Source organism: Entelurus aequoreus, linkage group LG04 (genome assembly GCF_033978785.1).
Source record: "Entelurus aequoreus isolate RoL-2023_Sb linkage group LG04, RoL_Eaeq_v1.1, whole genome shotgun sequence".
In the NCBI taxonomy this organism is placed as follows: Eukaryota; Metazoa; Chordata; class Actinopteri; order Syngnathiformes; family Syngnathidae; genus Entelurus; species Entelurus aequoreus.
This window is the reverse complement of record NC_084734.1, coordinates 60,415,449-60,441,656: the sequence shown is the minus strand read 5'-3', so window position 1 is coordinate 60,441,656 and position 26,208 is coordinate 60,415,449. Positions and strand designations below refer to the sequence as shown.

General features: G+C 38.1%; 2 protein-coding genes across 2 annotated transcripts in view; both read left to right on the top strand.

Annotated features, from left to right (window-relative positions):
- Positions 1-26,208, top strand: part of LOC133648886 (m7GpppX diphosphatase-like) — a 375,169-nt gene that overhangs the window by 87,335 nt on the left and 261,626 nt on the right. The window lies entirely within an intron of this gene.
- LOC133648887 (AF4/FMR2 family member 2-like) overlaps positions 1-26,208 on the top strand; it is a 380,782-nt gene that overhangs the window by 151,974 nt on the left and 202,600 nt on the right. The window contains 6 exon segments of the mRNA XM_062045401.1: positions 7,788-7,957; positions 7,959-8,091; positions 8,093-8,312; positions 8,315-8,358; positions 8,361-8,427; positions 18,483-18,874. Coding sequence (XP_061901385.1) covers positions 7,788-7,957; positions 7,959-8,091; positions 8,093-8,312; positions 8,315-8,358; positions 8,361-8,427; positions 18,483-18,874 — 1,026 coding nt within the window.

Genomic DNA, 26,208 nt, shown 5'->3' with positions numbered 1-26,208 from the left:
AAAATATTGCTATGTTACATAAAATCAAAAACTCGTAAATCAAAAGGCTCTTATCATGTTATATAATTCTTTTGTACTCACCGTATCTTAATTATTGTGTCGAAATCTGGGGGTAACAATTACAAAACAAACATTAAATCTATATTCTTACTTCAAAAGAAAGCGATTAGAATTGTAAATTATGCAGATTATCATGACCATACCAATGCTCTGTTTATTAAATTAAAAACATTAAAACTGCACAATCTTGTTGATCTCAACACTGCTATTGTGACGTACAAAGCTCATAACCACATGCTGCCTGGATGTCTACAGGAGAGGTTTGACCCCAGAGAGAATCCCTATGACCTCAGAGTTTCAGCTGTCTTCCAGAAAGCTAAGATAAGAACAAGCTTAAAAAGTAGATGTGTTTCTGTCAGGGGGGTTCAACTTTGGAACAGCTTGGATAATCCTTAAAATGTTCCAGTTCCATTCACACATTTTAAAAAACACTTTAAGACTAATTCTTGAAAAAATATATCACTCTTGAATCAACACAGTAGTTAATACTATGATCAATGTTAATTCAAATACTAAATGTGGGATATAAATAATAATGGAAGTATAATTGTTTGTATATAGTATATAAATTGGTACAAAGGTTTAACATTGTGTACAAGGATATTTCACATGCCTTACTGTGTATATAATTGAACTGTGTTTATGTTATGTATAATGTGTATTTATAATATGTTGTACAAAGGACATTTAATAATTTTCGGGAAGTTTATTTTGTACTTGACATTGTTTTATAGGTTTAGGCGCAATAAGTGTTCAACTTCAGCCCAAACCCTTTCGGTCTGCAACATTTTCATTTTCAATTTATGAATGTACAACTGTTTGTTTATTTTGTTGACCATTGACCGAAGAATAATAAACTTGAATAACAAATGGAATGAGAGCACAAATCTCAACACCCCCGCTTTCTCACTTTCGAAAATAATCTATTTCATAAACATGTATATTGTACAAATAATATGCCAAACAAAACAAATATTTCATACATAAACATCAGTTTCGTATAACAGGTTTAGTTAGTATATCTGCAACCATATCGTTGGTTGGACAGTACTCCAACTTGTTCTGATCTCCTTTTAGCAGAAACCTAACAAAATATATATTTAAAGTAGATCTATGATGACTCTAATGTACATTTAAAACACTTCCTTGTGGTCTAGATAATATGTATCAATACACACATTCCTCTTATCGCCCCAAACTAATGTAAAGGGTCCAAACAACAGAAGAATAAGTGTTTATGACAGTTTAACACAAGTGTAAATAGAAACATGTTAAAACAGAAAGTAACCAGATATTAATAGTACTTTAGCGACTAGCCCAGCAGACACAAGACATTGATACAACGTTGATTAAACATATATATCCTTTCAAATTGACTTTGAAACAACATTGCAAAATATAGTTGTATTTGCAAATAAGACAATGTTGATGTCTAACGTTGGATCCACGTTGTTGGTTGGGAAATGACCAAATTTCAATGGTCAAATCAACGTCACAAGCTGACAGTGAATAAAGGTCGTCAAAAGCACGTTGTTTCAACGTTGTATTTGTGTTGTAGAATATTGGTTGGGAAATTACCAAATTTTAATGTTTAAATCAACATCACAACCTGACACTGAATAAAGGTTGTCAAAAAGCCCCTGTTGTTTCAACGTTGTATTTGTGTTGTAGAATATTGGTTGGGAAATGACAAAGTTTCAATGTTTCATATCAATGTCAGAACTCAACATTGATTAAATGTTGTCAAAAAGCATGTTGTTTCAACGTTATGTTTAAGTTGCTCAACGTCAAGACCTAATGAACACATTCTCGACTTTGTTTAATGTCTTGTGCCTGCTTGGAGATTAATGATAGTTTGTGAAATAATGCAACTGGAAATTATGCAATATTTTACTGCATACGTCAGCAGCTAAAATACAAGCTTTTGTAACCCATTTGAAATTGTTACATTATTATATATGTGTTTTATATGTGTTACATTGTGGTATGCATCATAATCACACAAGGCTTCATATATATTGCAATATAGATTTCAGGCCATATTGCCCGACCCTAGCAGGAATGATTATGACCAGAAACAGTTCCGTTTTGTTGTATCAAGAATCCAATGTAGTTGTGTTAATTCCCGTGATGACAGTTTTGTGCTTATTATTTTTTATCAAACAGTATTAGTCATCTGTATTGACCCAAAGGGTATTGTGATATTTATCCCAATGAAACTAATCTATTTTCTATGACAATTGTTGTGGTGGAAGTCATCAGTGTGTGCAAGTGTATCTAATAATTTGGTCATTAGTAGCCTTTAAGATACCGCTTGATTGATGGGACATTTTATCCGCCTGGCAGCCAAAGAGCTGACTTCATCATCCTCAGGAGTCCATGTTTATTTACTTCATATTGCAGCCTCCCCCTGTGTTCTTCCTCCATACATGGCTTTGCTTTAGCGCTCACTCCTGCAGCCCATGACAAATAGCTCTGCACAGGCTGCTGCTTGGCTTGCTGATTTATTTGCCTCACCAAAGATTTCCATTTTCACTCAAGGTTGTTGCTTTACAAACACGTACAATCAGAAGTCCTCTTCAATCTCACGGCAGATTTTTTTGCCTCACTGTTTGGTCAACTTTACAGATGTATATCTTTTTCTTATCGCGTGGGATTTAAAGAGAACTTCTCAATCTCGTTTTCATTTTTTCCCACCATTTATATCAGTCAGGAGTCTGTCACTCTGTCTTCTCATTGCCTTTCTCCATGTCAGCTATTAACTAATCCCCTCACTAATCTTGTTAAAGACTGTCATGTTGTTAGCAGTTTTTGGGGTAAGCTTTTTACTCTCTCTCTCTCTCTCTCTCTCTCTCTCTCTCTCTCTCTCTCTCTCTCTCTCTCTCTCTTACACACACACACACACACACACACACACACACACACACACACACACACACACACACACACACACACACACACACACACACACACACACACACACACAGGTATTCACCCTTTTCCCTGTTTTCCATTTTGCCTCTTTGTAAATGTGTTTTCTCGTCCTCTTCAGTGACCAGATCTTTTATTCATGAGCTCGAGATGGAGCGGAGACGAGCTAATTTATCACAATCTAACTTTAGTTCGCGACGGTGTGTGTAGTGCAAGTGTGTATATATCAAACATTGCATCTGCTGAAATGATCCGAGTAGAAAATATGTGGAAATAATGGTTATTTTTCTGGTTTTGTGAAATGTTTCTTTTTTCACTCTTACGGGGTTAGTCTGTCGCGCAACGACAAAGGGGAGTCGAAAATGAAGTAAAACGTGCAAAAATAATGTTTAAAATAGCAAAAAAAAGTAAAAGCTAACATAAATGCAAAAAAACGGCGGCTGTGTTGTGTACGAGAGGGGTAGACGGCACAGACAACAGGGGTGTAGTATTTAAGACATATATAATTTAATATATATTATATATATATATATATATATATATATATATATATATATATATATATATATATATATATATATATTTATATATATATATATATATATATATATATATATAATATATATATATATATATATATATATATATATATATATATATATATATATATATATATATTCTATATATATAATAACAAACAAGAAATATAATAAACAAGGGTATGGAGTGTGACTAAATCCAAAAGGGTGTATGGTGTGTGACTATGTGTTGGAATTAACTGTTGAGTGTTACCGTAAAACGGTGAGCGAGAGGCGGAAGTCCTGGAGGAGAAAGGCAGACTCGAATGTCCGTGACACATGGCATGTTGTCGGGGGGCATAGCGAGGCGTCAAAAGGTTCGGGAGGTCGAGGATCAAGGGAGGCCGTCCGGAATCCAGAGGGGAACAACGAGGAAGACAAGACGCACAGCTCGTCACGTGTAATGAAGGCAGACTGCAGGAAGGACGACAAGGAAGACACGAGACTAATCAAACACGGGGAAGAAAACACAGAGAGCAAAGAGCAAGATTGCATGGAGCACGATGATCGCTTACGGTACTCCAACAGATGAATTACGTTCTGGCGCCGGATAGCAGGTTGAGCAGGCTTATGAAGGCAGGACCTCTCATTAGCGCCAAGTGCGTTGAGTGCTGATGGAAAGCAGCTGCTTGCTGCCGCCGGAGTGACACGTGCAGGAGATGAGCGCCCGTGGGCGTGTCCCTAGGCGCGCTACGCGGGACTCCTTGAGGAGTGCACAGCGGCATGCGCTTACGCCGTGACAGGATGTGTAAAAACAAGGCTGGACGTAGTAGGACCGCATTAAGCAGAGGAGAACAGAGCAAAGAGTAGGGTCCTGGAGCTCCCTGCTGATATTTCTTCCCTCCAATCAAGAAATCGAGATGCAAGTGTAGAACCTCCAAACCAAAAGAGGGAGAGAAAGAGAATGGCAACCCAACTGGCAGGAACACAGAGCTCCTTCTTGCAAACATGAGTTAGAGGAGGCGACCAAGCAGGCCTGATCACTAAGATTCTCCCACAAGGTCAGGGCTGTAACAGGCACAATATTATCCAATGATCTTAAAACCTACAGTGGTACCTCATTCAAGTTCCAAAATGTCAGACAAAGACCAAATACTAAAAAACAAAGTACTTTTTTCATAAAAATACTGTAAGTTCAATTGGTCCAATTGTAACGTTTTTTTTTATTGAGATTGTTATCAATGCACACGTGTGAACAGGGCAAATTCAATGTTGATGATTTGCATTCATTACAAATAAAAGTGGGCGGTGTGGCTCAAGCAGGTTCCAGGTTCGATTTCAGCTTCCGCCATCCTAGTCGCTGTTGTTGTGTCCTTGGGCAAGACACTTGAACTTTGCTCCCAGTGCCAATCACACTGGTTTAAATGTGGCCTAATGGTTGACAATGGGTTTCACAATGTAAAGCGCTTTGAGTCTCAGAAATATAATACCACTTTACTTATGGAAAATAGAAAAATCTTTAGTTCTACTATTTTCCCTAAATTATGCATCGACGTTATGAAGTATATTTTATCGAACACTAATCCACAAACTCATTTAAGATTAACTGATTATTGAAATAATCGATACCTGCAGCTCTAGTTCATTCCAGACACTCAGCATACACAATAGAAAAATAACTATAATTTAACATGCAAAAACTAAGCAACATATAGATAAGTGATGAATCAAATTAATAAATGAACACTCAGCATCACGTTTTATTGTAGGAGAGGGAGGACATGGAGGAAAGCAGGTGAGAGCACATGGACACCATCTTCGTACTTTGCTACGATTTCTTGAGTTTCTCACCTTCTTTATGTCATCTTGTCTTTTAAGTCTTGGCACTCACAACTTTCTTAGGCCCCCATGGTTGTTTATTGTTCAGCTTTACCCAATAAAAAAGCTACAAAGACTAAATCCCGAACAATGACATTCGTTGTCTGGGCACCTATTGCACAGAATGATATGCAGGTGTACACAATAGTTTAATATCCGGTGTAAGATAACCGAGACACTATTTGAAATTGTTTACATAAATTTTGTTGAAAATTTAATCATACAAAAAGTAGGGCGTACGAAAACTGGGGTACCACTGGGGACGGCGTGGCGCGGTTGGGAGAGTGGCCGATCCCCCACCTTCTACCAACCTAGTCACGTCCGTTGTGTCCTTGAGCAAGACACTTCACCCTTGCCTCCTGATTGGGTCGTGGTTAGGGCAAAAGTGCCTTATTGCAGTGAAATTTGCCATGTATACTTTTGACCCAGCATATTTGGTCACATTTTCAGTAGACCCATAATAATTCATAAAATAACCAAACTTCATGAATGTTTTTTGTGACCAAAAAGTATGTGCTCCAATCACTCTATCACAAAATGTAAGAGTTGTAAAACTTATTGAAACTCAAGACAGCCATGACATTATGTTCTTTACAAGTGTATGTAAACTTTGGATCGCGACTGTATATGTTCAACTGCAGGTGCCAGCATACCGCATGGTGATAAGCGGTTACGGCAGGCCTCCTGGCAGCCCAATAGTTCTTGGCTGTTCGATAATGAAAACAGGGCAAAGTTTTAACAAAGATGTCCATCAAATAGCCAAATGATACGAAAAACAAGGTACCACTGTATAACGCCTGTGCATTTACTTGGTATCAGGCTGATTCTAAAATTGAAATCTGTTACTTACTGTCTTTTTTCTTGTTTGGTTTAAGTGAGAATAATGACAGTCATTGTAAATTCATTTCAAATTGCCACTCAGTCCCTTACTCAGATCTACTTTCTTCTTCCTCAGTGCTGATATCTTCAATCAGCTCTAAGCAACTTTGTTTCCAATTTATTATGCCTCATTTGCTTATTGATTAGCTCAAGCTAACACGTTTTCTTTTTACTTGCGCCATACATCACTTTAACTTACACAGGGCCCACATAAAATAATTTCATCTAAAGCATTAAGAGAGTATTGTCAATTTAGAGGGTTACAGACTGACCTCAAATGTGTTATCTCTGAGTACATTAAATTAAAATAGTGCAGGAAATGAATAATGAAGTAACGAGTGTACAGCTAACTGGTAGTTCAATAGTCCATGACTTTTAGCATCTATTACATTGAATGGGCAATAGTAATAGTAACAATTATCATGCAATCATGGTTAAATTGTATTCAGTTAGAGCAAATGCCAATTGTGGGGATAATTTGCAAGCTTGTGTTTACAGCTCACACACACAAAACACACACACACACACACACACACACACACACACACACACACACTCACACACACACACACACACACACACACACACACACACACACACACACACACACACATGACTGTAGAATTCAGCAATTAGACCTCTCTGTAGTTCATTGCCTATATTATTACTGTATTAGATTGTTGACAGCAACAAAACCTACAGAAAACACAACCATTATTTTTAATCGCTAGAGAATTTACAGTACAAATAACTTCATGTCATCTTTAATTTATGATCACCTGGAAATACAATGAATTGTATTTGGTTTGTAATTGATAATGAAACAGTCTTAGTCCCTTAGTGAGCCTTATACTCTTAGCTGAATTTTTATACTTGTTGAGCATATAACCAGAGATTGACAAGAGCATCGTTATTTTATATCACTACCACATATTTTGTCTGCCATTTCATGTCTTCATTAAATTATTAACTCTAGCTGTGCTCACTTCTGGCTGATGATGACTCTTTGCATACGCAGTTGAAAAGACACATCAGAGAACAGCTACTGCTCTTTAAGTCGCTGCCTTTTCTAAACGAATCTGCAGCTGAAATGGCAGATGATGAAACTAGGGAGTTTCGTCATAAAATAATCTGTCAAAAACTCTTAACTATCCTGGGGTACATCTGAGCTGAGCACATAACCGCAGCTGTAGGGGCTTTTGGATCATAAATCAGTGGAAGCCTGACTGTCCTCTAAGCGATGATTGCTGGAGAACCTGAGGTCAGGCTAATAATGATTCCTGCTCCATTAGTTTTACTGCTCCAACCTGGACCGGACCCTCTTAAGGATGGCACTGGTTTAATTATCATCTTGCTTGGGTGCCTGATCAGTGGTCAACCAATTCATCTCTTCCTGTTCCTCTCTGAATGAGTAAAGAGGCCTTTCATCAGATGCTTAGAAATAAATGGATGGATGGAAACGTAATTAATACTCCTGTCTGTCACTTTTCTTCCCTCCTGTCTCTTCTGCCTTACTTTCAGACGAATAAAGGAGATGCGGTGGCAAGTCGGGTCCAGAACACACTTGGCTCCTATGAAGAAATGAAAGACCTGCTAACCAGCCATTCAAACCAGAGCCACTTGGTGGGGATCCCCAAAGGCAGCAGTGTCAACAACAACATGCAAACACCGACCAGCTCAGCCACGACAGAGGTCCCAGTTTTTTAACGAAAGCCTAAATACCGGACCCGAGGGGGGCGGAACGGAGGGAGTTGGTGAGAAAAGACTCGGAAGTGCATCCTTGTCATCCTCCAAGACCATGCAGCCTCCCACATCGACAACAGGTGTCATCAAGCTCGCAGTCGGTGCCGCATCAGAATTCCAAGAAGTCTCGGAGTTCGGTGGAGTGGTCGAAAGTATGCCAGGCACAAAGCAGCACAACGAGTCTTCTTCTGGGATTGGGCCAAGGCCAAAGTCAGGCTCCGGGAGCTGCAAATGGAAGAGGGAAAACGTTTGAGGAGCAGCAAATCCAAAGACACGATGAGCTTTTCAGCTCACTGAAAGATGAATGGGGCTGAAAAGAGATTTGAGCCCTTCTTCGTCATCTTCATCCTCTCTTCTTCTTCCGCCTCATCTGGAAGACGGCATTCTTCCCACCCTTCAAAAGCACTTCCTCTCCCAGGTTAGTCCTGCAGGGAGACTTTATGTTGTTGATCAGCACGGTCATTAAGAATCGTGTATAAATGAACATTCTCATTGATAAGATTGTGTATGAACAAAACAGGGCCTGGAAGTTGTGAACGCTACTTTTTAATGCCAACATTGTGATTTCTAAAAGATAACTATATGTTTATCTGAATGCAAACACGCAAGTGTATTTTGCAGGTGGTGAGACTGAAATGGAGATGTGATGAAATGAGGCCAAACGTAGCACACACTTTTAATCCCACTTTGTATTATATCTAAATTATTGATCTGCTTCATCACAAAACCAGTCAAATCATTTGTTTCTCTGCATGTGCTTATAATCATGGGCGCCGCACCAAGTTCTGGGCCCCCATACACAAGACTTCTGAAGGGCCCCACATCTTAAACCCAAAGTTGTCGTCTCATACACACTTGGTTTGTTACATGCGCTAATAAATAATTTATTCTATGGATTTGGTTGAAATTAGCTTTTTGAAACAAATAAAAACATTGATAATGTTTTGACTTTTAAAGATAGAATTAAAATATCTCGAACACATCTATATAAACCCCCTAAATAATTAGTTTTTTTCAAACACATTTTTTTTCAAAAAGTGGTCAGAATATGATTTAAATTAGTCATATAACTTGTCATTGTTTAGTTAAATATGCTTATAAATATGTCACAATTTCCTTTAATTCAGAGTGTATAGTAGATTATCATCAGCGGATGATACCAATCATAATAATAAGTCATTATTAGTATGATGGAATTATCATTACGCATCTCCTAGGGTTACTTAGGCTCACCCAGTCTTTACACCTAGTGACACCTCTGTTTCAACTTTAAACAAGGGTCTTTGAACGCACCACAGTTATAGGCAATCAGATACAATAGTTAAACTTACATAACTTTTCCCTAAGCAGCCTCAAATACTTGTATTATATTTTGACATTTCTTCTATAACTTCAATTTGTTCCAAATGTTGGTGCTGTGTGTAAATGCTGACAGGTGAGCTTTGATGACAAATGGCTTCCATGTTGAGTCAACTTCTCCCAAGTTAGTTTGCTGCTTTCCAGCCAGATTGAACGATTTTGCCTTTTTGATAGGGGGTGTAGATGGTTCTTGATTTGATTCAAACAACATTGAACTTCCATGGCTACTTATTTTATATTTATATTTATGCCGTTGTTTTTGTAAATGACATGTTTACCTGACGGAAAAAAGCATCTGTACTTGCGGCCACGGTACAACAGGCCCATGTACTCCCTTTACTTCAGCATACAGTAATTACTGTATGGTAATAATATTGTTTTAGTTTATTTCAAACGTTCATGACAAGTTACATACATACAGTTACATTTCAAAACACACAAATATTAGTTGAACTGCCTTTGGTAGTGTTTTTAAGGCACACATTTATTGTGGCATCAGTTCTACAAACTTCTACGATGGCATATTTATATCTGTCTACATTCACTCTTCACCAAGATCTTGTACATAATGAAGGTAGGATTCGTAATGCTGCACAAGCTGTCCTTCCACTTTTTAATTATGCATCTGACAGTTCTTTTTCCAACCTGATTTGAGTAGTTCCGCAGTTTTCTCACACTTGATCCATGCCATACAGTTGGATGAACATCTCTTCAGGATGTGTCTTTCCACATTGTTGTTGAACAAATGAGAAGCTACCGACTGTATCAGTTAGTTCAATAATTTACTGCCAGCTGAGACAAAATCACCCGTGCAGTAATTATCCAATGAGAGTCTCTTGACTATTTGCTTCATCAATCTCGGTTGTTGAACTTTGTTGACCAGGCAGCGTCGATCAGTTTATCAACATTAACAGTATACTGAGGTGATCGACAATAATATTTATTTCACTATGAATAATAGTGTCACCATCAGTCCCAATAATTATGCAGGATACAAAATCAAGACAACAAAAAGAACTGTTTTCAGTATCATTAGTTCATGTTTAAACTATATCGCAGATGCAGGGGAATTATTGTAATTGCTGTAAAAGTCCTTGATACTGGTCATTCGGGAGTAATATAATTCTGTTAATTATATTATATACCGAACTACTAGGGAAACGAGTCCATTATCATGTTTACTTTCCAACAACATTACTATTTGCACCAATGTACGCTTCAATAAGATCAGTAAATTAATCACACTCATATTGCTCCCAACTGTGGCACCAACAGAGTGGAATGAGTATTTTTGCATTTCTTTTTGTTTCTTCCACTTTAGATTAGATCTCTCTTTTGTTGGTTGTACCACAGAAAAACACAGCAGTGTGACAAAAATCTACTTTTATAAATCTCCATGTTGCGCACAAGTGCCTCAATTTCTGCAAAGCTAAATTATATTTTTTATGGTGATTTGCAGTGCTCCTAAAAGGCCCATTGATGACCTGCTTTAAAGGGGGAACTGCCGTTTTTTAATTTATTTTGCCTATCGTTCACAATCATTAAGAAGACATGACGACGAATGTAATTTTTAAAAATGCATTCTAAAAAGTAAATAAATGCGATCAGAAGTCCGCTTACAATGGAGCCTATTGGAGTCGCTGTATTCTGCCTATAAAGCCCTTAAAAAACATCCAAAACACTCCATTAAGGATTTATATAAATGATGTAAGTATATATACAGTTTAATGTAGTAATGGACACATTTATAATAACATTTAATACTTACGTATTTTGATAATGTTAAGCATGTGCGGCTCATTGATTTAAAAAATGCATAAAGCGCCAACAAACATAATAAAACATTGTGTTGGTCCAGTGTGTACCTCGCCTTCCGCCCAATGTAGCTGGGATAGGCTCCAGCCACCCCCGCGACCTCGAGAGGGACAGGCGGTAGAAAATGGATGGATGTCACATACGGTTTAATGCCTGCTGTCATTAGGATGCCAGCTGCTAGGATATTCATATATTCCCATTTAGATGAAGAATGATCATAATCCTCGCGAAGGAAAGGGGGAAACCAAGCATCCGTTCGTGTCGTTCTCGCCATTGCCAGGTCTAAATTGGCTGTCAAAGTTTACCGATTTTTCGGATAGGTCTTCATTCCTCTACTATCCAGGTGAGAGGCATGATTTATGATCTTCAATAAAGTTTGACGAGCAAGGAAACGAGGAAGCATCTCATCAGTCGATCAAATCAACATTGGCAAAAAAGCTTGTGATCTTGGCGCCGCTATAAATAGTTTGTCTGCGTTAGCGCTTATAATAACAATATCACTTATACTTGGTTTATATTCAAGTTAAGAAATGTAAATGAAGTATTGTTGGCACATTTTGGATGTTTTTTTTTATTGGGTTTTATGAGCGCAACAGAAGACCTACCATTGAATTGTATTTACTATTTTTTACAAGTTAGAATGCATTAAAAAAATGCATCCTTTGTGATTGCTTTCATTTGATTGTGAAATATAGGATAAATACCCAAAAAAGTGCAGTTCCTCTTTAAATTGTCTTTTTATAGTTGAAAATGGTAGATAAATAAAAGGAAGATTGTATACATTGTGGCATATGCACACTTTCATAATTCAAAATAATTTTGCGTGCTTGCAATTTTTTTTGTGCTCTTTTACTTACACACATTTTTTTTGTAGAAATCCTATGTAAATGTTTTTAAATAAGACCCTTACTCTAAAAACCCACATGATCAGTGTCATGTCTTACACTGTAGTAGATGATCATAAAACTAGAGCAAGCAATTGTTAAACAGCAACAGTAAAACACCGCAAAATCAAAAAATAGTTTATCACAGTAGTAAATGCCAGTGGATCCTGCAAACCAAGACACAGTAGATAACTTAAATTACTATGGTTATAATACATAGAAAACACATGACTTTACTGTGAAAATAATGACAAATTGTACAATGTTTTTAGTCATATACTGCAATGTCACAAGCATGCAAATACTCTAAAATGTACAGTATTATGTCTGAATTAAAAATTTTGCAGATTGTACATTAACATTTACAGCATACCTTAATTGTTTGTGTTAAAGACTTAGCTGAGGTTAACTTTTGGATAACAACATGTTTTCTTGTATATTCGTGGCAAGTCGTTTCAGACATTGAGGTGTTATGACTATGTGTTTCATCGTAAACTGCATCGACATGTACCACACTGTGTGTTTAAGTGTGTTGAACTGGTTGCAAGTAGCCATGTAAGAGATACGGGAGCATTTAGGCTCATTTTTGATAGCTCCCTTGAAGGAACATGTTGCCAAAGGCAATGTTGTGAGTTGTCCCAGTGAAAGGTTGTACAAATACTTCAAGTTAAATCCTCATGTCTCGGAAACTCAGGCATTTTGGCAGATAATAGTACTGGTGTAGGGCAGGACAGTGGTTAACGCGTGTGCCGCACAGTGAGGAGTTCCTGTGTTTGATTCACGGGCTAGGGATCTTCTGTGTGGAGTTTGCCAGTTCCCTGCGGGTACTCCTGCGCCTCCTACCTCCAAAGACGTGCACCAGTGGATAGGCGGATTAGCAAGACTAAAATTGGCCCTAATTTGTTTTACGGGTGAATTCTTGGCAAACACAGCTCCCAGTATTTTATTGTAAATTTATATGTTTTTTTTGTAAATATTCTCACCTAGAAAAGGGTGGAGTGCCATCTCCGGGTTGCAGAGGAGACACTGCCCCAAGTGGAGGAGTTCAAGTACCTCGGAGTCTTGTTCACGAGTGAGGGAAGAGTGGATCGTGAGATCGACAGGTGGATTGGTGCGGCGTCTTCAGTAATGCGACGCTGTATCGATCCGTTGTGGTGAAGAAGGAGCTGAGCCGGAAGGCAAAGCTCTCAATTTACCGGTCGATCTATGTTCCCATCCTCACCTATGGTCATGAGCTTGGGTTATGACCGAAAGGACAAGATCACGGGTACACGCGGCCGAAATGAGTTTCCTCCCTTAGAGATAGGGTGAGAAGCTCTGTCATCCGGGGGGAACTCTAGGTAAAGCCGCTGCTCCTCCACATGGAGAGGAGCCAGATGAGGTGGTTCTGGCAATCTGGTCAGGATTGCCACCCGAACGCCTCCCTAGGGAGGTGTTTAGGGCACGTCCGACCTGTAGGAGGCCACGGGGAAGACCCTGGACACGTTGGGAAGACTATGTCTCCCGGCTGGCCTGGGAACGCCTCGGGATCCCCCGGGAACAGCTGGAAGAAGTGGCTGGGGAGAGGGAAGTCTGGGCTTCCCTGCTTAGGCTGCTGCCCCCGTGACCCGACCTCGGATAAGCGTAAGAAGATGGATGATGGATGGTTACTTAATATACAATTTTTTTTCATAGTCATTTACTGTCAGCAAAAACTGTTATCAACTGTAAAATTAACGGGTTCAGCATCAACATACCATAAGGTTCAGTACATCATGACTGTATTTTTTATGGTGAATTCCTGACAACCACGGCTGCAGTTATTTTACCGTAAATTGTGCAGATTTTTTCAAGGACTACAGTAGGCCTTGTCCAATAATACTTTTACCTGGAGGATCTTTTATCCCACAAATTATTGTCGGCAAATGTTACTATTGTCAGAATTATTTTGAGATCAAATTCAGCACTAATGTAATCATGGTGCCTAATACTAATAATAATGCAATCATTCATTTTCAACACAATAAACTTAGAGTTCTCATTATTTTTTTTAACCGTTGTAATTGGAAGGTCAATAATTTTATCCATCCATCCATTTTCTACCGCTTATTCCCTATTGTTTTAATATTTAATGATAATTACAATTATTGACAAGGTGGCGACTTGTCAATAATTTTAATTATCATTAAATATTAAAACAAATAACAACAAATACAATTACTTTCAGTCTCTGTTAGCAAATTTGTAGTGCAAAAGTGCAGTTTTTTGCCCCGTTGGAAACAATGGGTTGTATGTTTGTTTTTTCGGATGTTAGGCTTTGCAATCATTCTTTTTCCACCCAATTTGTATTACCTTCCGGTGCTTTCACTAGTGAGTAGCGACAAGTGAGTGTATTATGTGTATGATGCTAGCGCTCCCGCCTCTGCCTGCTGAGACAAAGATTGCTTATTACTGACAGGACGATCACTTCTTCCCCTTATTCAACTATTGAATTGACATGCTCAGGTGCTGAGAGCGATGGACCACGGTGAACCCCGTTGCACCCTGTTTGCGAAAAAGAAAACAAACACACACAAACATGGCAATATATCAATGATGGCAAAGTTGTCAAATTAATTTTTATTTACTGTTGGATTCATTTATTTATCGATCGGCCCAGGCTTACTTAGTAATGACTGACGCACACTGATACACATCAAAGTGCAGTGTTATATACAGCGTACATAGTTAAGCACAGCGGAATTAAAGATGCGGACTGAAGTCAATGGAATTGTTGGTTATTACGAAATCCAGAGACGATAATTCTTGTGGGTTACAAAAAGTTAGTGAAACAGTCGCCTTATAGATTATTGTGACCCAAAGAAAACGGGTTAGCATGTTGTCACAATATTGTTGAACACCTGCCGCAGTTTTCCTATATACTAAATGACTCGTCGTCTTCTTTCGTTTTGCCGTTGGGTAACATTTTTTGTGCACCAGATTTTAGGACACCAATTACCGTTTAATAGTAAATTAAATAATTTTTGGTCTTTGAATTGTCGCACACATGGACATACATAAATCATAGGGTGCATGTTTTAAAAACATGTTTGTCTTACAGCAACATCAAGCACATCAGGGACTATTGCAGCAACAACATATGACAAAGGCTGCACATTGTCCACTGATAAAACTTCACATTCATCCAACACATGTTATAAACACACATTGTCACTAACTGTAATAAACCATGTGCAATGTTGTACATTAATACAATGCATGAACACATTATAATGTTAGTAACCAAGAGCTGCATAACATGCTAGTTCCCCTAGAGCTAATAACATGCAACACCATTTCATATCCCTACATGTTCACAATAATTCAGTATTATAGTAACATTCTTGATGGGCTCATACATTCCTGTTTCGCAACCGTATTGCAAGTTATATGCATTACTTTGACACAACTTCCTTACCTGCAACACACAGCACGTCACAGCATCCTGTTGCAGACCCCCTTTTGCTGTTTCAAGTGCATTTATGAACTTTATCAACCGTTTTTCAATATTAGCCATTGAAATGACTGTGTATAAAAATGAGAGATGTCCGATAATGGCTTTTTTGTCGATATCCTAAATTCCGATATTGTCCAACTCTTAATTATCGATTCCGATATCAACCGATACCGATATACACAGTTGTGGAATTAACACATTATTATGCCTAATTTTGTGTGTGATGCCACGCTGGATGTAAGCCTTGCAGCTAACGATTATTTTTCTATCGATTAATCTACAGATTATTTTTTTCGATTATCGGTTAATCTATAGATTATTTTTTGGATTAATCTATAGATTATTTTTCCTTTTACCGATTATTTTTTTTATTAAAATGAAGATAAAAAAATAGATGTAGGCCCGTTTTTTCAAAAGGCATGGCTTTTATTTACAAAAAAAAAGAAGTATGGCCACTCAGTCAACATTGACAACAACATGACAAAATATTCTGTAACAATGTAATCATTTAAAACTTTTAACATTCAACAAAATTAAAAGTAGCTTATTTGCTTTATAATGTGCAAATATAAAAGTAAACATCCCAGTGCAAAACTTAATATTCTGCAATTGTATAAGCATTTCAAAAGTAAAAGTATTGCTTATTTTGCTTCAAAATGTGCAAAAATAAAGATAAACATCCAATACAAAAAAGTGCAAAACGAAATATTCTGTAACAACAGTGTAAACATTTCAACAAAAGTGAAAGTATTGCTTATTTGCTAAAATGTGAAAAAATAAAGATAAACATCCAATACAAAAAAGTGCCTATCTAAATATTCTGGAGCACTGTAAACATTAAGTATTGCTTTTAAAATGTGCAAAATAAACATCCAGTCCAACACAGTACACAATAACCAATTCTACTCATTCCAGTGAGTGACTAACAGTTGTAATGAAGAAAGGTTAGCATGTCTACATGCTCTGGTTCTTTTCTTGTTACAATATTCCCAGCAGCTGGAAAAAGGCGCTCAGAAGGGGTCGATGTGGCTGGAACTGAGAGCTAATTAGCCTTCACCGCAAGCCAGGACTGCGAGTGAGCTGAGCTGCAGTTTAAGTTTCTAGAAGGTCAACGGGCTCATAGTGATGTTACTAGTAGTTGACTGGGAGGTGTTTATTATCATTTGGGGAGAGTCCGCTGCCTGATGCTTACCTGCTAAACACCTATCTGCTCGACGCTGAAGCGCTGACTACATGCGCTCTGAATACGCACTGCTGATTGGCTGGTACGTTTTGAATACGCACTGCTGATTGGCTGATAACGCTTTCTGTGTACCCAATCAGATGGTTGTGTGGGTGGGACAATGCTGCGTGCTGAGACAGAAGCAGAAGGAGCAAAGCAGCTTGTTAAGACTTTAGCTTTAGCTTAGAAACTCGTTCGGTACACCCCCGTACCGAACCGAAAGCCCCGTACCGAAACGGTTCAATACAAAAACACGTACCGTTACACCCCTAGCAGATACAAATGACACATTCATGTTTTTGTGTAATGATGACAACGTATGCTCACGCGGACGATTTGACTAGTGATGGTTGATGGTTTTCTTTTCAAATGTTCGTTCATAGCTGTTGTGCTGCTATGATAGGCCATTTCCGCTCGACACAGTGTGCATACAACAACATTATTAGGCGTGTATTGAAATACTCCCACACTTTTGACCACTTTTGGCGTGATTTTTTTCCCCTCGCTCGCACCGTCTGCTTTGCGGTCCGCCATGACGGTAGTGTGACGTAAATATGCGACGCGCAAAAACGGCGTCGACGTATTTACGTAACCGATGACGTCGACGCGTCGTTTCAGCCTTAGCTGGATGCATTGAACAATGTAACAAGGTTTTCCAAAATACATCAACTCAAGTTACGGAAAAAAATGCCAACATGGCACTGCCATATTTATTATTGAAGTCACAAAGTGCATTCATTTTTTTAACATGCCTCAAAACAGCAGCTTGGAATTTGGGACATGCTCTCCCTGAGAGAGCATGAGGAGGTTGAGGTCGGCAGGGGTGGGGGCGGGGGGTATAAGGGGAAGCGGGGGGGTGTATATTGTAGCGTCCCGGAAGAGTTAGTGCTGCAAGGGGTTCTGGGTATTTGTACTGTTGTGTTTAGGTTGTGTTATGGTGCGGATGTTCTCCCGAAATGTGTTTGTCATTCTTGTTTGGTGTGGGTTCACAGTGTGGCACATATTTGTAACAGTGTTAAAGTTGTTTATACGGCTACCCTCAGTGTGACCTGTATGGCAGTTGACCAAGTATGCTTGCATTCACTTGTGTGTGTGAAAGCCGTAGATATTATGTGACAGGGCCGGCACGCAAAGGCAGTGCCTTTAAGGTTTATTGGCGCTCTGTACTTCTCCCTACGTCCGTGTACACAGCGGCGTTTTAAAAAGTCATACATTTACTTTTTGAAACCAATACCGATAATTTTGAAACCGATACCGATAATTTCCGATATTACATTTTAAAGCATTTATCGGCCGATAATATCGGCAGTCGGATATTATCGGACATCCCTAATAAAAAATATTAACAATAATTGCATATTATAAAACTACAAGGGTGTATTATCTACTGACTAACAAACTCAACATGCCCACACAATTATGATGATACATTTTACAATTGTCCTAGATGACTGCATAGGCTGCTAATGCTATTCTACTCCTTGAGGTACATTAGGAGGTTTCTAACCCAAACCCTAACAATCATTTTACGGTAATACAATATTTTGTATATGTGAATCACTAGGCCGAATAATCTGCTTTTTGTGAATGGGCCCACTCATCTGGAAGGATACATTCGACCCTGATTAGATTTAGGGAGCAGAAAATAGCTCAATATACTTCAATAACTCGGGTTGTTTTGGTCACTTCTTGAATATATTTTGCTTTCATACTCTCAGATGCTGGCAATTATCGATCTTCTGCCATGGATGCTGGCCACTGCAAAACGTCTGGCTCCCCACAAGAAAATGAAGCAAGCTCTCACGTCTCCATGTCCTCCTCTCCGCTGGCTTCCACATCACTTTTGTCAACAACACCCGTACCTGGTCTTACCACCCCCACAGCTACCTTTCCACCTGGTAGCCTATCAGGGAAGCCAATTGCAGTGCAGCAGAAGCCAACAGCATATGTTCGCCCAATGGATGGCCAGGACCAAGCGCCCATTGACTCACCACAATTAAAGCCACTTCTAGTAGCACCAGAAGGGTTCAACGGGGGTCAAACGTATGGTGGAAACTCTGGGAACATGAAGAATAAACTGCCAAAACTAAGTCTGAACCACACCGCTGAGGTAAGAAGATGCTTTTTAACTTTTTAGCCAGGAATTATAAATGAACTGCACATCGTCAGCTGAGAGCTTTAACAAGAATATGCAAAGTTGATTGAACGTTACATTGATCCAAAATAGTCTGTGCTGCTTATGCTGTTTGAAGTTGAATGATAATGGGTTCACTAGGCTTGCTACACCCTGCACTGATTCCCAGTCAATCACTTAGTGGTTGTAATTTAGCACATTTACCAGATATGACCAGGACTTGAGCCCACTTCAGCTGCAGATGTGTGAACCACTACCTTGTTTTGAGAAAAGAGCTGTCACTCGGCTAATTGTTATGCTTTAAGTTGCAAGCAAAAACTGTCATCTTTGCTTGCAACTTGCAACTAATTCAATTTTCCCGCCATTAGTTGGCGTAGCAAATATCACAGTGAACCATGTACGATCCAATCAAAACATCTGGTCTTACTCGCTAGCATTCCTGCAGCTTATAGCTAGAGATCGACATAACTTTTTTTCTAACCATGGGAAAGAAGACCGTGGGTATGGAGGACAGCGCTGGGAAGAAGGAGTGGATGATATTCATTGAATTCAAAAAAGAAATCGTGAAAAACATGACAAGTGTGTCTCCAACTTGCCAAAGCAATTGGAGCATATCCCTGCTTGTCTGCACCATACTGAAGCAGAATGAGTCTACTGCTATAGCCAAGAATATTGAAAAAATATCTAATTGACGGAGCATTTATCCATGAAAATATGGAGAACCCGCTGATGGTCTGTTTGACGGAGAAGCACCTGGAAGGATATATTGTAGAAGTCCACACTCCAAGGTTAATGTACATTATTATTACATTACTTTATAAAAGTACTGTAGTTGTCTGCACTTCATTATATTGTATTGTTTTTATACAATGTATCAAAGTTTGTTTTTGAAAAACATGTTACATGTTAAAAGTGTGGTGGTTGGTGGGGGCAAGCGCGTTTCAATGGTAGAGGTTGATTTGAGATACAAGTGATTGGAGTTAAGAGTTTTGTCGCACAACCAATTAAGCTTGAGAGCTGAGGTACTACTGTAGTACTAATTTACTATTTCAGAGGTTCATTTGACTTCCCTAGCACAATAAATTAGCGGCGTACATCAGAGGTTGTACAATCCCTGTGCTGGACATTAAGGGTGGAAGAGCATTTAAAACTTGACGATTAACCAAAAATGATAAGAAACAGTTTGATGACATATTTGACTAATCCTAAAAATAATTAATTCCCACAAAGTACACATTTTTGTTTTATTCATGACAAAAAACAATTACTCCGTGGCTCATTGTACTCTAATGAACATATGTCATCATTAGGTAAATGAAATGTGGCATAAAGTGACAAAACGGGCTCGTAAAATCAGAGAGCTTAGATGAGTCACACACCAGGTTGGCAGTAAAATATACAAAGATAATTTCACACAAGTCCGTTAATTGATTCAGATAATAACAGGCTCGTCAAAAAGTTTAGCACTGAGACATACTGAGACACAACAAGGGTTGCCAGACATTCCTTTAAAAAGACATCATAGCGTGTTTAGGAAAAAGGGTTGGTGTATGAGACGAAAAGGATAACACTTTGTTCCTCATTATCGTGAGAATCAAAACAAAGTCTGTAAAATGTCAATGGATGCCACTGACGACAGTTTTCCACAGACTAATCCAATAGATGCCAGTGAGTCTGATTTAGAGCTATCAAACTCATTGCTGTTTTACTTTTATGGCATCTTTTATTCTCTTTGCGTTGGATGGCAGCTTGGTGGCAGTTAGCTAGCCAAGCTAGCTATTTTCCGCCCAATTTCTGGTCTTCGGACTGCAAATGGGACTTTTTTAGTGTCAGTGTCATTTTTTCTTTTAAAACACAATGGGGTTAGATTAGAGCTCGTTTTTGTCTAAAATGGCTATCAGGACTATAAAGTGTGTGCTTATTTAACCTTCAGGGGGAACTGGTGACTTTGTTGTCCGTTACAGTGATTTTTGCTGTATTTTGGCCAGATATTTTTTCCTAAGATGATCTTCTTGTTAATATTTATTTTAAATATAAATGTCTACGTTTTTCCACAGGTAACTGGCAGTTATTGAACAATGCCCCAAAGCCAATTAGGATGTAAAAGTACTTCATTTTTCAAAGGGTGAAAACATTTTGGAATTATACTGTATATATATATATATTTTTTTATTTACTTTTTTTGCTCAAATCTGTCAATCAACTTCAGTTCTAAACAAAAATACCAAACATGTAATGTTTTATTTGATCTATTTTAACCGTTGTACTAATTTAAACATGCAGCATTATCTGATCAAAAAGCATTCAAAAGGGTCAAAATAATAAAAAATAAAAACATGTTTGATATGTTTAATTAGAACTGACGTTTATTGAAAAATGTTAGCAAAAAAATTAAATAAAAAAAAACACTTTTAAAACGTAAGGATTTGTATTCCTATTCGGCTCTGAAGATAATTAAAATCAAATGTTCACAGAGTGTAAACACTTTAAGTCTAATTTTACAACTCTGCTCTCTTGTGGTAATTATAAGATTCATATCTTGTCCTCAAAACAATAATCAACACAAACAGCACCTTCCTATATATCAATGGTTCTCAAAATTGTGTACCACCTCAGCAAAAAATGGCTCTCTAAGTACCACCTTAATGACCAATATTAAAAAGCATTCAACCTAAGTATTCATTAAAACAAAGCAGAGGTTGTATTTAACAAGTATATTTAATATTTTGGCCACTGTAACATTAAACACAGTTTGAACAGTAACACTGTGTTTGAATGTAGGAAAATAAAACATTGTACTTTAGTCAAGTGATTATTTGGTGTAGCACTAGATGAAGCCCGTGTACCACTAGTGGTACATGTACCACAGTTTGACAATCTCTGTTGTATATCATCAACATTGCATTTGTACTGTCTTAAATCCAGCAACACAGTTATGTTAAGGGAATATATGTATTTGTATTCTGTCAAATTAAGATGGAACAATTTGTTTTATTGACAATACATATTTATTTTATTCTGTTAATTTTGCTATTTTGCACAAAAAAAATAGAAGAATTTCATTCCCTCGTGTTTATATGTCTCCCAAACTTGCATAACCCAGTTTTGAGTGAAATAGTTTAAAAACAGTTTCACACGTATACAAATCAGGTTGAATGTGCCTTTCATTTATTTTTCCGACAGTCGGCAGCCCTGGACGCATTACAAAAAGAAATAGCTAATTCTGTTTTTGATTTTCTTTTTATATTATTTAAATGATGACTTCACACCATGACGCATCGCCATAAAAAAGTTCAAATACACTCTTATTTAAGTTTAGCAGTACCACGAGGAGCTCGATGTCTCATGCAGACCAGGATTATGTTGAAATGGAGTTGTACTACTACTGGTACTTGTTCACTTTGTGAACACAGATGGACTATAATTGAATACAATTGTTATGTCAAATCATTTGTACAATACCAAACTCCTTCCAGCCTGCTCCCTCTGACACTCTTATTGCAACCCGCTCTCCATCTTTATCTTTTACTTATTTGCCTTTTCAAAACGGCTAGAAACACCAGGCTTGATGGTGTGTGTACGTGTGTGTACAATGTGACAGGAGAGTAGTCATCCCTATCGAACGTACCAGCTGTTCCTTTGCTTTGATGAAGCTGTGTGTGTGTGTGTGTGTGTTTGTGTGTGTGTGTGTGTGTGTGTGAGTGTGTGTGTGTGTGTGTTGCTTTCTAAATGAGCCCAAGATGGAGCTTGGAGCATATGGCGCTGGGAAGGAGAAAGTCAGTCAGATGTGGGGAGACAGAGGACTTAAAACACTTTATCATAGTGGAGGACAACAACTGCAGGTATAGCCATTAAAGGCCAGAATGTGCTTTAATTGTTTTCACCCACACATGCATTGATGTTGTTATCGCCTTCATAACAAAAGGTATTGTGGCTTTTTGTAGAATATAGTTTTTATGGCTTTCAGACATGAGGTATTTTACTTTTGTGATTTTATTGTGCAAAATGTACCTTTTTGCTGTTAATTTGAGCTAAATAAAACACAAGTGAATATAGATGGCTTAATATAAATGTTACTGTAAACAGGACTTTTGCAAACCTTTGTTGTGTGGTAGTTTTGTAGATATTTTTAACCTCACTTACAGTGTATCCGAAAATATTCACAGCGCTTCACTTTTTGCACATTTTTGTACATGCTGCCAAAGGTGCATCAACAAAGTATTGAGCGAAGGCTGTGAATACTTACTGTATGTACATGGGATTTTATAATTTTACTACATCTGCAAAATGTAATAAAAATACGTTTCGCATAGTTGTTTGGCTATTGTCTGTAGAATTTTGAGGACAAAAATGAATCTATTCCATTTTTGACTAATGCTAAGAAATAACAAAATGTGGAAAAGGTGTGAATACTTTCCGGATACACTGTACTGTATGCATGAAACCAAGTTTTACAGTAAACAGCCATCACTACAGATGGTACACGACTTTATGGCTATGTGTTCTACTAAAAATATGCATTGCATGTTATGTTATGTTATGTTATTTTCATTTATTACGCGCCCCCCAACCAACTGTTACATCAGCCCGAGTGGAGAAACAAAACAAAAAAACAGAAACAGAGACTGCATGAGTTTCACAACTTAAACTCTACTGTCAAACACATGACTGCACAACCCCCATAATAACAACTAAGCACTACAACTACATGCTTGATTTAACGTGTACCGATACTTATTTTAGGTGCCATTAAATAGTTAGAGATCCTCAATATTTAGCGCGGAGTTGTGCTTGGGTATAAATATGTGTAAGCAGTAAGCCTTTAAACTGCTGTGAAAGCGTTCTTTTAGCGCTATAGACTTTAACGATTTGTGCCTTTTATACTCAAGGATGTGTGTTTGTGTGTGCATGTGTGAGTGATAACAATATTGATCTTTTCCTCACAAAGTTACAGTAGGCCTAAATCTACTCTCAGACACACATGCATACATTTGTAATACTCAGCAAAATGAGTTACTGCGCACTCGCCAGACATTAAGAATAAGAGTTGAAATAAAAACAGAATTAACATTTATTTCTCTGTTGTAACAATGCCTCTTAAAAATACTCCCACTCTGTTGGAAAACCCATTTATTTCCCTCTTAAAAGGATTCCCCTATTTGTGTGAAAGAGATAGATTTGTGGGATGAGCGCCACAATTGCACCTCTGTAGAAACTTCACCAACTTGTTACAGCACAGGGAAAAGAAGACGGCACAGAATGCAGGGTTGTAGTTTTAGCTCTATTTATTATAATTACAAAAGTATGGAGTGTGAAACTAATCCAAAATGTGTTTGGTGTGCGACCATGTGAAGCGATTATCTGATGAGTGTTACCGGAAGTGTTGAGCGAGGTGCGGAAGTCCAAGGGGGTCCGTGAAGCTCGGAGGTCCGTGAGCAGACGTGAGGTCGAGGGCCGGAGCGGGGCGTCAGAGTCCGTGTCCAGGCGAGAGGTCGAGATCCAGGCAGGCAGCAAGGGGACCAGAGGGAATCCAGGGAGACAAGACACACATCTTGAATCCGGGAAGCGAAGAGGGACTGCGGGAACACGACACAGGACAACACACAATGAGCACAGAGGTTGGGAAACATGGAGAGAGAGAGTGCCCATAGATCTTGACGTTTCGGCTTACTGTACGGAACAGGAAACTACGTCCTGGCCCGGAACGACAGGTGTGTTGAGTGCTGACTGAATGGTGATTGAATGCAGCCACCTGCAGTGTAGTGGCACCGTGACACAACTGTATGCTTTTGCTGCTGCTTTTGACTTTTGTTTGGTGGTCGTTTGTGGTATTGCCCGGAATAAACAAGACAATTTGTTATTTTACCAGTACCTTTTCATATAATTTAAATTTTGACCCAAATCAAATTGACAAAAATTTGCCCCAATTTTAATATACTATCTCTGTAATTGTACGGCCGAACATTGTACATAACTAACATTGCATTCATCATTTAAAGGGGTAATATTATGATTTTTTGTTACATTTAAAACACTTCCTTATGGTCTACATAACATGTAATGGTGGTTCTTTAGTAAACATTTTGCATAGATTTAGTTTTACAGACCATCTTCAAGCCACTTTCAGACAGTCTCTTCATAATGCACTGTTTTGTGGGCGGTCTTATTTACGTGCCAAAGTCATCCTGCAGGCCAAGACCCCTTCAACTGTGTCTTCACCTCGTCAACCATTTAGCGCTTTCATATGGAGTCTACTGACAGATACATATTCGAACTACTGTATTTTCCAGACTAAGAGCCGCACTGGTATATACGCTGCACCCACTAAATTGTATGAGAAAAAAATATGTTTTCATATAGTAAGCAGCACCGGACTATAAGCCACAGATTTATACAGGTACGTTGTGAAATTAGTTCTTTATATAGAAAGTTTTGGTAAATGTTTTTTTACATACTTCATTTATATCTGAACAGTGCCTGTAACATGGCAGTAAAACGGCTGATCAAACAAAACAGACAAGTCATTGATGTATTTATTCATCCTTTATGAGATTAATAAGATGTTCTCGTTTTTTAATAAGGTTCAAGATGTTTATCGGGATCATTCATCCTTGTACTTTGTAAACACTTTGAGTTTGAACAGTTTCTTAAAGTGGATTATTTTAGTGGATTGTTTGATGTCTTTGCTTAATCCATTTCATAATTTAGCCGTTCGCGTAGAAAAATCCATAGATTAGCAGCACCTTTGTTTTGTTTAAAGCTTAGGAAAAAAAGCGGCTTATAGCCTGGAAAGTACTTCTTTGTATTAAAATAGCAACAGCGGACAATTTTAGCATGCATGTGCAATTACAAGCTAGTCTGCGCCACAACAAGAGGATAGAGAGACAATAAGAAACTTATTGATTACAACTTTAGACTACAACTGAATAAAAATGGCAAACTCGTGCAAAGCTCTCCAGGTAGACCTTTACCATATATGGAGATATCGGCTGACGTAACTAAAGCAAAATACATCCCTATCGTCTCAAATTCCAAACAGCTGTTTTGGACCAAGTTTTGAAGAAGGCAAGATTGTTTTTATAGATATCTCTGCCATGCCTCCATGGTTTGATTTCACATTTTCAGGTCTTAAGGGGATCCTTAATACACGAAAACAAGTACCAACAGGTAAGAAAAGTTGGTTTTGCATATTAGGACCCCTTTGTGTGATGACTGTATTATGATGATAGTATATATCTGATAGTATATATCTGTATCATGAATCAATTTAAGTGGACCCCGACTTAAACAAGTTGAAAAACGTATTCGGG